The 13,365-nt window shown below is 39.2% G+C and overlaps 2 protein-coding genes and 1 non-coding gene across 6 annotated transcripts; 2 read left to right on the top strand and 1 right to left on the bottom strand.

The window, feature by feature from the left end:
- Positions 1-2,531: 2,531 nt before the first annotated feature.
- On the top strand, positions 2,532-4,288 carry LOC116259696 (uncharacterized). The gene is made up of 3 exons (XM_031637600.2): positions 2,532-2,821; positions 2,913-3,013; positions 3,860-4,288. The coding sequence occupies exons 1-2, from the start codon at positions 2,648-2,650 to the stop codon at positions 3,003-3,005; spliced, it is 267 nt and encodes an 88-aa protein (XP_031493460.1). The 5' UTR covers positions 2,532-2,647; the 3' UTR covers positions 3,006-3,013; positions 3,860-4,288.
- LOC116259756 (small nucleolar RNA SNORD34) lies at positions 3,290-3,371 on the top strand. Its single transcript, XR_004173968.1, has one exon. It is a non-coding gene; the product is annotated as a small nucleolar RNA SNORD34 (small nucleolar RNA).
- A 673-nt stretch (positions 4,289-4,961) lies between the features above and the next one.
- Positions 4,962-13,115, bottom strand: LOC116259695 (DNA (cytosine-5)-methyltransferase CMT3-like). Of its 4 annotated transcripts, none has more exons than XM_031637596.2 (22): positions 12,644-13,115; positions 12,526-12,563; positions 12,335-12,431; positions 11,659-11,766; positions 11,458-11,577; positions 11,156-11,255; positions 10,810-11,000; positions 10,639-10,704; positions 10,224-10,463; positions 9,845-9,903; positions 9,695-9,761; positions 8,827-9,156; positions 8,675-8,743; positions 7,487-7,573; positions 7,288-7,375; positions 6,864-6,985; positions 6,675-6,779; positions 6,552-6,595; positions 6,359-6,428; positions 6,182-6,285; positions 5,384-5,603; positions 4,962-5,285 (listed from the first exon to the last, which is right to left on the bottom strand). In XM_031637596.2, exons 1-21 carry the CDS (start codon positions 12,971-12,973, stop codon positions 5,417-5,419), a joined length of 2,622 nt encoding a protein of 873 aa, XP_031493456.1. In that variant the 5' UTR covers positions 12,974-13,115; the 3' UTR covers positions 4,962-5,285; positions 5,384-5,416. The 4 variants fall into 4 exon arrangements, with proteins under 4 accessions (XP_031493456.1, XP_031493457.1, XP_031493455.1 ...); XM_031637597.2 differs by having other exon boundaries at positions 4,962-5,254; XM_031637595.2 differs by having other exon boundaries at positions 4,962-5,603.
- Positions 13,116-13,365: the final 250 nt, after the last annotated feature.

The raw sequence follows: 13,365 nt of genomic DNA, 5'->3' as shown, positions 1-13,365 counted from the left end.
CGAGCATTGGAGTAGGTTGGGTCGTTAGAGTGGTATTAGAGCACGGTTCAAACACTAGGACCTAGGTCCACATACACATACACGTATGCCTCAAGGAAGAGAGATTGTAACACTCCAAAAATTTAGTCATATATTGAAAATTTTGAGAGATTTTCAACGACTTTTAAAGGGGTTGTTGTTGTTTGTGGCATGCTATGTCTTTCATTAAAAGTTCTATAATTTGGAAAGATATAGTTAAATATTGAAAGCAAATCAAGGACAAAGTCTGTTGGCAAATTAAAGATGGCAAAAGAGCCAAATTTTGGATTGACAGTTGGGCAGGAAGGCCCCTAGCAGCGTCGATTGATGTTAATGACCCAATTCTTGAGGTTATCAATCCTAGAATCACTGTCAGAGAGGTTATGTATGGCCCTAATCAGGCGCTGTGTGATACCATAAACAGATGGAGACCTGATACTGTGACATTCACCATGGTGGATAATGAGGTTGATACACTCGTCTGGGCTAATCAACACTTTCGCCCAATCAATCGGAAACAGATTTGGGAGGCCATGCATAAGGAAACTGAAAAATGGCATCAATATATTTGGGTTAAACATGGATTACCAAGGGCAACTTGGACGGTCTACATTGGATGTCAAGGCAGAACCATGACTGAAAACAGACTCAAAAAATTAGGAATGCAGTTGGCCTCAAGGTGTTCTATGCCAAACCCATAAGGAGGATGAAAGCCACTTGTTTTTTGGCTACCTAAAGTCGAAAATATTATGGCAATTCATTGCAGCTAAATTCAATCAAAAGTTTTCTCGTCAACATACCATTAAACAATGTCTCATTTGGTGGTTTAGAAGGAAATTTAGAAGGAAACTGTGGGCGGGCATATGGAAAACAACTTTCCACATGGCCATATGGTTCTTATGGCAGTTGAGGAATAAGGTGAAACATGAACAGGAACAAATAACTGGTGACTACTGCTCTAGATTTTGAGAATATTGCAGAGAACAATACAAAAAAGTTAATCGAAATAGAATGGACAGTCAAAGAATGGGAAGCTGGCTACGCCAAGGTATCATGTCAGCAGATTGGAGCTTCCAAGAAGGCGTTGGTTACAACATTCACATTGCATCTTGGCATGGTGAAGGTTTGAACCGCACTTCTGGACTGATTAGATGTTACAATGAAGACTACATGTGTGGAGTATGTTCTTGGTCGAAAGAAGGGAGAGAATTCTCTGAGAACTGGGTTTTGAATAAATGTTTAGAGAAGATTAATACTAACGAGCATATCATTGTTGTACAAGCCAACAATGAGGCTTGGAAAGATAAGTTAGACAAAGTCAACAAAGATACCACAGATAGGGCAAGACAGCTTTTGCATGTGCAGAGGCTTATCAGCAAATTGCAGTTGGCGTACGATCTGATTTTTTGTTGTATATATCCCATTTTTTGCTAATAAAATGGATGAGGGCCTATCCCTCAGCAGGACTTTCACCGGAAGTTATTGATAATTCTGTTTCCTAGCTTTTTCAATATACAATAAGCGACTAGTCCATGCTGTTTGTTTTCTATATACTATATCTGGAGACTTTTGAGACACAATAATGCATTTAAAATTTTAGATGAGCGACCAACCACCGGTCCGTAGTCCAAATAATTTCACATTGTATGAAGTTCTGCAAGTCTTCCAGCATCTTCTCCTTTTCATACCAAGCGAAGATGTGCTAGTCTCCCCCTTTTTTCTATTCCATAGTTGGTGTGTACAAGTTGAGGTGCATCATTTACGCAGTCAAAATGGTTCTTGAGTTCATTCAAAGTTTTCTGTTTTTTGGCACAAGAAGAAGCTTTACACCGTGGTACCAATCAAACAAATATGAGAAAACAAAAACATCTTGGGAACTTTCTAGAATGTCCCAATCAATATGTACCTCACCCTCTCATTAGCTCTAGCATACTCACTAGATCAATATCTTTCATCAAAGGCAAAAAGGATCATAGATGAGGCACTTGTGAAGATTTAGGTGCTTCAGGATTCAGTTTCATGTGGCTGAAGTAAAGTGACGTCTCATCTACCAGCTACAAATTTATTTCAGGGCTAATAATTGTTTACTGTTGTGGTTGATTTTTTTTTATGAAACATAAGTTTGAAATCCAGGTTTTCCTTGAAACTTTTTCAAAATTATTGAAACTCATGATCGAGGGTACTTCAAACTATAACTCATCAGTTCCATATGAAACATATTTGCTGTTAAAATGGAAGACCCACATAAAGGTAAAAGTGAAATTAGAATAAATGTCCATAAATTAATAAAAATTGCCCTAGTAGAGCTAAGTTGCGTCTACAATTTATAGAAATATGCTAACGCTTATGTGATAGTTGATATAACGAAAACATGATTAAGTTGATTTTTTTTCATTTATGTGATTAAATAAAAAAATCAAAACCTTGGTATATTATTGTATTCTATAGAACTTAAGCCTGTTTTCGTAAAATTTTCTAAAAGAAATCGGTGGCCTTGAAATCGTATCGACCGAACCCTCGAGCGGTCTTCATCTCCCGAAGCGGCCGCGGCGGAGGTCTGGGCTTGGAAGTGCGGGCGGCGGGGACTGTGGGGCTAAGGCGAGGAAGAGGGAAGCACGATAAGAGCACGATGGATGCAACGAACGGCGAGGGTCGAAGGCTGCCGCCGCCGTCGTTGTCGTCGTCGGCAGGCGGACACACGCTGGTCCAAGGGGAAGACAACAGCTCCTCTTACTCTTCGTCGAGGAAGAAGCCACCCTTTCGACTTGTCCAGGACGATACCAAACCCATGCTCAGAGACCCCGTAAATCTCTCTCTCTCTCCCCCCCCCCCCCCCCCCCCACCCCCCTTTCTTTTTCTCTCTCAAGTCTGACTTGGAACTAAATGGGTCACAGATTCTACGATCAGATCCGATTGAGACAGAGGAGGCGGTGCTCCGGCTGCCGCCTTTTCCTTTGAAAGCGCTGCCTCAACATGTGAAACCCTAATGGCACATGTAATATTCTCCTTCTTTGAATTGGGTTTCAGTTCTTCACGGTCTCATTTGCTTGTTTTCTCCTTCTGTAAATGGGTTTCAGTTCTTCCCGGTTTCTTTGAAATGACCATGTTGGTGTCATGGATAGAGTTCGGATCTTGCTGCCAGTTTGTGCACTTATTAGTTCTTTCATTTGCTTTTTGCACACATAATGCAAGCCTTGCTTCCCTCTTTGTGCAACTGCTTTCTTGTTGTCTTCACGGGTTATTTTATGCTTTCCTTACTGAGGAACGTTATGGTGGCCGATGATGATATCACAGATTGCCTACATTGTTTGATTGTTTAGATGATGACGCAATCCCTTATATCTGAGGCCATTGTTTCTTTTGTAAGAATCTGCAGAAGTACATGTCTTACTGAAATGTGATCCCACACTAGCGTCCTATGCTTATCTTTTTGCTCGCCCACGGGCCACACCACACATTAAACTAGAGAGACTGACTTGTTGGAATTACAGGAAGAGGTTATATTTGGTGGAATTCTAAAATAGAGAATGTGACAATTTTCTGTTTGCTTCAATGTTTACTCATTTTAATGCACGATAACTCATGAGATTTTGTTTTTATTCTTCCCAAAGTTCTGCGGAGAATGGTAGTTGCAAATTATCATGAAATTTGATATCCATGCATTTACAGTTACCATTCAAGGACAACCGGACGGTGACTGTCAACAGCATTTACAAATGCTTTATCATGTTTTTCCCTGCGTAATACTCTGTCTTCATGGCTGTGTTATTACATTGAATGTTGTCCAACGACGGATCGTTCTGATACTTCATTGTGGTAAAATTTTCCATTCGACATACAGGGTTTGGTGGCATGCTGAACACAAGCAGAATTTGGTATTCCAAGCAGTATATTGTAGGTTGTCAGTGCGGACACTTTGTGATAAGCTTTGAGAAGCAGGAATTCACAACATCAACGTCTATCCTACTAAAAAGGCTCCCTGGTGCTGCTTGTATTTTCGGCCGGTCGAGTTGTACTTTTGCTTTCCTTTCATTTTACAGTCCTTGAATTTCTCTAATGAAACAGAAACTAGTTTCATGAGCCTTGGTTACCATTTAAATCAGTTGTCCAACTTTCGGTCTCTGGAAGGAAATGTATATATAAGAAATTTGTACGATCAAGAAAGCCAAGATCGATTAGAAAGGCGTGGGAGACCCATAAGGAATCTGTTGATCATGCCAAAAATGAATGATGGAGAAAAATGAAAAAGGCAGTATTATCTAATGGTAAATGACTGAAGTGCAATATTTTTTTTCTTTTCTTTTATCATTTACGCTGAAAAGATCAATCTACCAATCTCTCTCTCTCTCTCTCTCTCTCTCTCACACACACACACAAGTGTTTGTTTGAGTAAATCCAAAGTGATTCAGCTCACTTATGAAGGTCATCCAGTCCATAGCAAACGGTTGAAATAAAAATAATATATGTAAAATAATATTAAATGATGAAATTATTCAACACTATTTTCTCTTGATCTTTTTTTGTCAATCATTCATCGCAATGGATTGGATGGTTTTCATGAGTAAGTTGTGACTCTAGATAATCAAAATTATCATTATATATATATATATATATATATATATATATATATATATTAAGTTTCGGATGAAAAATATGGGGGGGAAGGGGCGAAACTCAGTTTTGTGAAAACTGGATTTGCAAAAAACTCAGTTTTCATGTCATCCAAGCACCACCAAAACCTGGTTCAAAACCAAGTTTTAAGGGTGTCATCTAAACAGCCCTTAATGTTCCCTGTTTTATTACGGTTGCACCTACTCATCTAAGATTTCTCTTGAGAGTGGGCTACTCAAGTATCTCGGTCGAAGAATACTTCCCAAAATAAAGTAAAATGTAACACGAAAACATACTTTACATACAAAAATTATAAAAAAAGGAAAGCATAATGCACAAAAATGAAACGTACATTTATTTAAGCAACAACAAGCAATTCACAACGGCGCGCAACTCACGAAGCAATTTTTCGTTCTAATAAGTGCAACTGTACAAAAAACTTCCGGTGAAAATTATTCTAGAATTCAAAAATAATATGACAGATGAGAACAAGTTGCGAAGCCAGCTACTTCATTGAAGAGGTTAAGAAGTGATCATTAGGAACAAATTCTGCATTCCAGCTAAGGTATGTCTTTCGACATTGGTGCTTTTTCAACTTCACCAATACATGGATATGATATTCTCGCTTCATGATCGAAGACATGAAATTGTTCAACCTCAGCAAGAAAATAGATATTTAGAAGAGAAAAAAGAAAAAACAAGATATACTACTTTTATAAGATCAATTATACAGGTTAAATTAGAGATTACGCACCATCTGCAGAATCGCGGCACCAGCTTGTCACGATCAACAACTTTTCTCTAACTGCTCAATTTCAATTGTTGCAGAAGGTACTTTATGCAAGGATTGAGGGAACTTGGGAGGGAGAACCATAACAGGTTGGTTGCTAGTAATCTTTTGATAAGACATTCCCAAAGCATATCCTAACGCTCTAGCAACCGGCACAGCAACAGCATTTCCCACTTGGATATACCTGGAGAAATGCATCAAAGCGTAAGTTGCAAATATGCTACAACTGCCACAGAAGAAATGATAAACAGAATGCAGAATGTTTGATTTCAGCTGGAGAAATGAAGGAGTGCCGGCGTCAGACACAGCCCAACATCGAGACCATGTTTCAGAAGTGTCCATGCACTCTTCACTTTCTTCTTCATGTATTAACCTAAAAATTTCTGCTTGTACTGAAGGATCCAGCAACCAGAAAAAGTTTATTATCTAAGCCACAGGTTTACTACATGATCCGCTTTACGCATTAACGGAATCATTGGCCAGTAGGCAGTGCTGCAAATGAGACGATGATGCACTAATTGACATGCAATGGGGCCGCTTCCTCGAGGCATCAATGCAGTCCTAAAAACCCCTCGCAGGGGGGAAAGGGGCAGGCCTAGGGTCTCGGGAATGGAATTCTCCGCCCGTTCACCAGACTACATGACCTGCTATGCTTGTAAAGATAACTGTGGTGTTTGGCATGAAAACACATACAATTCAAAGATACCAATCCTCAAACATATTCAACACTAGAAAATATTGCAATATGCATGTAATGTTCACCTTTCCTTGATTGGCCCACAAAGCTTGTAGTAATCGGGAAATCCTTGCAGTCGTGCATTTTCCCTTATCGTCAATACTCTGTCTTGCTCAGGATGCAAGATGACCTGGTCAATTCCTTCAAGGTCAAGATATCTCATATTTGTGTTATCGTATTATCACTAAAGCAGGAAAGCAGACCTGGTTATGTGGTTCTGCTCTTGTCACGACTGTCGGAACTGTTTCATCCCACCATAGTCGACCAAATGGTCTGCATCAATTTATCAAAAAATCAAACACAAATTCCTCCTGAACTTCCAAATGGTCCTCACTAATTTATCCAAAAATCAAACACTAATTCCTCCTGAAAACAATTTGAGCGTGTGAAACTTACTTCGTCGATCGTCCTTTTACAAAGGACATGGCATAATCTGGCACCTGTCAACGGGATGATTAATTAATTTCTGATAATATATCCTGCCATCAGGAAAAAATCAACCATGCAAAATTGTCGTACCAGCGGTTTCCCAGATGGCAAGAGAACTCTTTCAACACTAGGGTCCCACTGAACAATGTTATCTGCACCAACCATTACACCAGGAAGGTCTCTGAAGTTTGCTCCCTATAAAAATCAAAAGAAAAAACACTAAGAGTCTGACCACGAAAATGCTAATTTCCGGAAAGAACTAGTCTTACTGGCGGACACCTTTTTCTTGGGAATTTCCTTAACTCGTAGATAATCATCCATGTTCAGTTTAAGAGGCTGATGGTCAAACAACATTCCTTTTGTTGGCATATTCTTGCCAGTTGCTGTCGCTCCGGTCATGTCTATGCATCGTAAAAAGGAAAAATAACAAAAAGCAAAATCCTTATCAGCTAGTGGCCAATTATTTCACAAGTTCGAATATAAAGCACAAAAAGAACTGCTCTATTTATCCCACTGTAGCGTCTTTTTCACCAGTGGCCTAATTGTGCATTTACTAAATTTCAGAATTTGGAAAGTTTGAATAGAATTTCTTTTAGTGGTATAAAGGAATTTAAGTAACTATTGAATGATAATATAAAATTAATACAGTCAAGACATCATCTTCGAAGAAATTATATCCATCAGTATCATAACAAAGACCCACCCTGCCGGCTTGTCCTGATGTATCTCTGGAATTCTGTTTTTGCTGTTTTTCCGTATGGCATTTCATCACGCATTTCATCGTTAGAGACCTGCATTGCCCAAAAATAGGTTTGTAAGAGATAAATGCACAAAACATATTAGACTTAAAAATTTTAAGGGACAAAAGTACGAAACAAATTAAATGAGATAAAGAAACTAACCGCAGGCAAGTCAGAAATGGCGTCTCCAAGAAGCAGTGCTCGCTCTAATTTCCGGGGTTGATTTTCATCGTACGCCACAACATTTTGCTAGAATTTTTTTAAGCACAATCATGTATCAGAGAAAATGAATAAATTTCTTTTAACAATTTCTGGAAGCTGAGAACGTAAAAAATTAAGGGTTCATTCACCCACAAACAAAAGAAAATGCCTTAAATGCCGTTATTTCCAGCCAAAGTGTAGGCTACGTGGCATTCATTCGACTGGATACAAAAGAAGTCCATTCGACTGGATACAAAAGAAGTCCTTTCCATAAGGATACATGTGCAAGCTGCCCTATAAACCATGAGTCTTCTGCCATTTGTTCCGAACGTCCGTTTTTCTTCCAACTTATGTCGCATGGACATGCCTGAAAGGGCACCTCGCCCATATCGACGTAGCACGAGGGCACCGTATGCCGGAATTTTTTTTTCTTTCAATATATACTTTGGAATTTTTTTATATTAGTTACATTTTATGAATATAAATAATGAATATATGTATCTGATTGCATAAATTTGTTTGGTTATATATATACATATATATATATATATACACATTACAAACTGGCATATCAATTACATCAGTATTTTTTTAGCATATATACCCGCACCACACTAGTTCATACCCATGAGAAATAGCTTCTAAGAATCAATTAAAGCAGATCACAAGATTGAATGACAACAATCGATTGTTTTTCTTTCTTTAAGTTTTTGGGTTTTGACCCGTCTTTGACAAGACAACAATTAAAGGGGGACACAAGACTGAGTAACGACAGTACATTGCATTAGTTGTTTAGTATACTGCTTCAGTCCATTACCAGCATGCGTTCTTTTAGCGGTAGCAGGACAAAGGACAATCGTAGTTGTTACATGGCTTCTCCATCAAGACTTTACTGTTGTGCAAATTGATTGATCCATGACATGGTTATTCAAGGTCAAAGAAGGATGTTTTCCACTATATGGACAGTTGCACAAAAAGCTTCCAAAGCCAAAAAAAATTCTCTGGCAGAGTGAATGGGAAATAATATATATCAAGATGCCAATATCTAAGCAGCCACAAGTAATCATCCACGGTGACAAGTAGATGGCTGATACTTTGTCTAAGGTAGGAACTAAAAAGGAAGACTACATCCTTTACATGCAAGCATACCTCAAATTCATTAGGAACGCCACCCCTAACGACCACATCATGAGTTGGCAGAGGATATGGAGGCAGTTTCTGCAAGATTAAACATTAAAAGAAATTCAAAATCCGAACTATATAATGATAGTGAACCCTTAGAAATTGAAGAAAATGCTTGCCTCGTTTGGATGAGCCCCCCACAAGAAAACACGCATACGAAATTGAGGAAGTCCATAGCATCCTGCAGCCATCATGCCAAGTCTTGCTTGATAATTCATATGAATCAACCGCGCCAATGCATATCTTCCAAGAAAACCACGAGCAAACTTTAAAATATCCACGACATTCTCCATTAAAACGTATTTTGGCTTCAAGTAGTCAACAATATCCATGAAGACAACCATTTGATGATTTTTGGGATCATCCAATGGTGCTTGTGCATTTCTAAACCGATTGAACCCACTAATTCCTTGACAAGGTGGTCCTCCACAAATTACATCAACATCACCCTATTAAATTAACAAGTCACGGGCACAAACAGTTAAAACAACATTCATTTATCATTACAACATACAATTCTATAAACCATAGTCACAAATAACTTCGGTAAGATTTTTTTTGGGTATGGTATGACAAACTTAAAAAAAAATAGGAAAGCCGAAAAAATATAGTAAATTTTTTAAAAATTTAAAAAACTAAAAATAGGAAAAAAATGAAAGTGAGAAACTAATAATACAAACATATAGACTTGCAACAAATAAAAAATGAAAAAAAAAAAAGTGTGTGGCATTAAAAAAACTGAAAAAATAAAAAAGTGAAAAAAAACACGTTAAAAATAGGTTAAAAACACGTTTTTGTGTTTTTAACATTTTTTCCAAAGAAATGCTTTTTTTAAGTTTTTAATGGCCATTTAATTTATCGGGGTTTTTTTTATTTGTTAAAAACGCATTTTCTGTGACTAAACCATGTCATAACTTAATGGGCACCTAAGAGGAATAAGAGGAATGGTTGATGGAGATTCAAAAAGAAAAGTACTAAAATACTTACAGGTAGAGGCAAAATATTCATCTTATAGCCTTTCGTCACAAACTCTTTTATCCGTTCTTGGCACTTGCTGCATAGCAAAACCAATTGCAAAATGAAGTAAAAGGAAGAGTAACTACAACGCCCAACTTTATTCTGGGTACAGTCTACTACCTTAGCCCTTCAATCGGTTCCCAGGTATCATCACTCGGTCCATAACCTTTCCAGCGTACCTGTGGGATCTCGTTATTAGGCAACATTTCAGTAAAAGATGGATTAAAGGCAAATCATTTACAATGCATCGTTCACCAATGCGCAAGAAACTCATTAACAGGAGGTCTCTTGAGAGTTCAGACAAAGCTGATGGTAAATCTTAAAAGCCAAATCGTCGTTCACTTTTCATAGGACAGGCAATTTGATAAGTTTCAACCACATAAATAGTATGGAAATAAATAACAAAAGGAGAATTTTTTGAAAAATAAAGCAGATGGTGCAAATAGTATTGTAAATCTAATATTCTCGTGTCATAAATACAAGCTCGAACCTAAATTACCTTAAACTTGAGTCCACGTTTTCCACATTCACTAGGATCACCATAGCAGACACCTACAATCTTTGCGACCTCATACTCACCACTTGCAAGTTTTTCATCTTCATCTTCAGGATCATCATTGTCGTCCACGACCAAGTTTTCAGACTGGGTCTTTATAGTACCCAATAAATGATATCGCTTGCAAAGCTTCTCCCATTCTTTAATCAATGCCAAGAAATCCTCTGCAGATTCGTTTCTTACCTGAAAAGAGAGCAAAGAACAGTGTAGATCTACATTGACAGGTAACTGGGTAGGTATATGTGGAGACAAACATGCAAACGGACTTAGCATCAAAACAGGAGGGACCAAATACCAAAAGACTAGCAACTCTGACTGCACACTCTAGTAACCTGTTTAGATTACACGAACAGTTTACCTGTGTCTCAGGATGATTAAGTTGAAGACTCTGGCAAGCATATTCATTGATATCCAGGGCCCATCTCTACCAAAAAAACAAGTTAGGAAAGTCAAAGGTGGATAGAGAAAGATAAGTTAGACAATACTGAAACTGTTCTCGTAGATTTAGCATCTCGATTGATTAAATTACCGTAACGAGGTTCACACCAGACAGTCTACCTCCCAGACAAAGTCCAGTGGACATTCCACCGCAGCCAGCATACAAGTCTAATAAAGACAGCACAGGTTTCTCCATCTTAGAATCGACCGACGGTTCTTCAGAATCTGACTTGGTTTCAGAAGATAAAGTTGAAGATGAGCCGCTGCTCGAATCCGAACTTTCTGAAAGGTAATAGAGGAAGTTCAAATGTGATCGGCCAATAGCATTGACAATTCCACAAAGTAACTTTTGTTAACAGAACAATAATTATGAATCACACATTTCAGCCAGGAAGATGTAAATAAAGAAAGGAATTTCAGAAGGATGAGGGGGCTACCAGGTAGAATTTTAGAGAACGTAGAATACACCGGAGAATAAGACATATCATAATAAAAGTCACAAGCAGGAATTTTCCTCTCTTTTGCAAGTAAATCAACCTGCGATTTTGAAGATGAAAGGAAAAGTAAGCGTCAAAAGCTGATGAAATTGCAGCAAGTAAAACTACCAGGATATGAGGCAATACAAAAAAAAATATGATGATGATGATGATAAATGCTAATAATACACACAATTGTATAAAGCATCGAAGAAGAAACAGAGGTGCTTCAGTAGCTGACAACTTCCAAGCAATTAGCATACATTTGGGCATACTTGCACAATCTTGACTTTGGAGACGATGCATTCCAGCAAATTATCATCTTTGATTTCGGATAAGAAAATTCTCTTCTTATCAATAAGGTTCGCGTGATCCTTTATTACCTGCGAAAACATTCGATATTCGTATGTAATGGCAGAATTCAGAAGGGTAAACAACAAATATATCACCGCAAATATTCATACAGTATCCTCGGATCTATAAAACCATTGGGCATTAAAATATCTTTCCCCATCCGGTCCCTCGAAGAATTCAACAATTCTGCCAATGAAATCGGGCCCGTTATCATCTCCCTGCCCAAAAGAAAGCACAAATTAAGCGAAAGGTTTGGCAGTAGAAACGCACTTTCAATGGCTTATTCTTAATGCGAATGCTCAGACACCAAAAGACTGTATAATGCACAAGGAAATGATAACGAGAAAAACGAGAACTAGTGATGGGCAGAACAATGGCAAGGAACAGGGGGGAAAAGGCATAGTAGCCCTCTGCACCACTGAAATGTAGAAGCCTATAAGATTGGATAGCAGAGAAAAATAACCAAAGAATTTTATGAGCTAGATTTTTTTTATTCCTGTCATCTCTAATGAAAATTTCACAATGAATGCCATGGAATTGGGCTTCTTGCAATGATTTGTCATCCTTGCAGGAACCCATAATAAACGCGAATTTACATGACTAATCCTTAACAGGTCATATCTATTCGTACCTATCACGCCTAATCCAGCAGCATGTAGATATTATTTAATCGTCCACCACACTCATATTGCCTTCTAACGTGCGCAAATATGAATGCTTCCAGTGAGTTTATATGTCCAACAACACATGCAGATTTCAACTTCATTCCATAGCAGAAGAGAGTACCTTTACGAAAGCGTCATCATATAGATTGAAAACAACTCCATCAATCTCACATTGAGAAAAATGACGCCTCGCGTAGATAACGGGCTCGCCCCCCTCACTGCTGGGCAATTTTGAGGAAACAAGTTAGGAAAGCTCGGACCAAAATCCGACGGTGCTCTAGACATTGTTTCCCCGATGTAACTTTTACATACCTTTCCTGCTTCAGTTTCCGATCCTTCCCTCCCGATCTCTGTCCAACAACAAAAATCTACCTCAACCAGCGGAATCAGAAACAGAGGAAATAAAGAAAACGTAAGGAAAACTCCTCACCTTGGCAGGGTACCTGTGAGGCCACCTCCGATACGCCTCCTCCTCCAAAATCGGCTCTCCCGTGAAGTAGATACCAGAAGACGCAGGCTTCCTATTCTGCTTCTTCCCGGAGGTCTTCCCCTTCTCCCCCACCCTCATCATTTTAGCCAGAGGCATCGCCTCCTCCTCCTCCTCCGAGTCAACGAACAGAGTCTCCAAACATTCCTCATCTTCCGTCGACGCAGGCTCCTCCTTGGCATCTCGGCCTCGCTTTCGTGCCGAGGAATCGAAGCCGCTCTTCTCAGCAGCAGCTGCGGAGTGGGGGTTGCGGGTGCAGACCTTACGCGGCATCTTCTACTGCCTAGCCGGAGATAGCTGCGGGATTCGGCCGCCGGAAAAATGGAATGGGAAGATGAACGCCGTAGGCTGCCGAAAGGGATGAGTGGCAGGAAAAGCGGAAGCAGAAGGAAAGCGTTTGGGAAGGCAAAGAGTCTAAAAGGGGAAGAGCAAAGCCCGCTTCCTTGCACGGAATGAAATTTAAAAGAACGAGCGGGAAAGGCGAATTTTTCGCGACAGCAAATTCGCTTGTTTGCTACGAAACTCACCGACTCGTTACCCTCCAACGGTCCGTATCGGGATCTCCGTCTAGCTAACACGGTTCGTATTAGCGAGTCGTAGGGCAGCGCCCTGAGCCTGGGCGGCATCATCGGAATCGATATAATTGGAACAAGTTTGTTCCGGAC

Source organism: Nymphaea colorata, chromosome 8 (assembly GCF_008831285.2).
Source record: "Nymphaea colorata isolate Beijing-Zhang1983 chromosome 8, ASM883128v2, whole genome shotgun sequence".
Lineage (NCBI taxonomy): Eukaryota > Viridiplantae > Streptophyta > Magnoliopsida > Nymphaeales > Nymphaeaceae > Nymphaea > Nymphaea colorata.
The sequence above is the reverse complement of the archived record's forward strand: the minus strand, read 5'-3'. Positions and strand labels throughout refer to the sequence as shown.

Coding starts and splice junctions, on each gene's coding strand:
- LOC116259696 (XM_031637600.2), top strand. CDS start 2,648: ATGGATGCAACGAACGGCGAGGGTCGAAGGCTGCCGCCGCCGTCGTTG. Junction 2,822..2,912: donor AACCCATGCTCAGAGACCCC/GTAAATCTCTCT, acceptor AATGGGTCACAG/ATTCTACGATCAGATCCGAT.
- LOC116259695 (XM_031637595.2), bottom strand. CDS start 12,973: ATGCCGCGTAAGGTCTGCACCCGCAACCCCCACTCCGCAGCTGCTGCT. Junction 11,256..11,457: donor TTGTGCAAGTATGCCCAAAT/GTATGCTAATTG, acceptor TCAAAATCGCAG/GTTGATTTACTTGCAAAAGA. Junction 8,744..8,826: donor GGGGGGCTCATCCAAACGAG/GCAAGCATTTTC, acceptor TTAATCTTGCAG/AAACTGCCTCCATATCCTCT.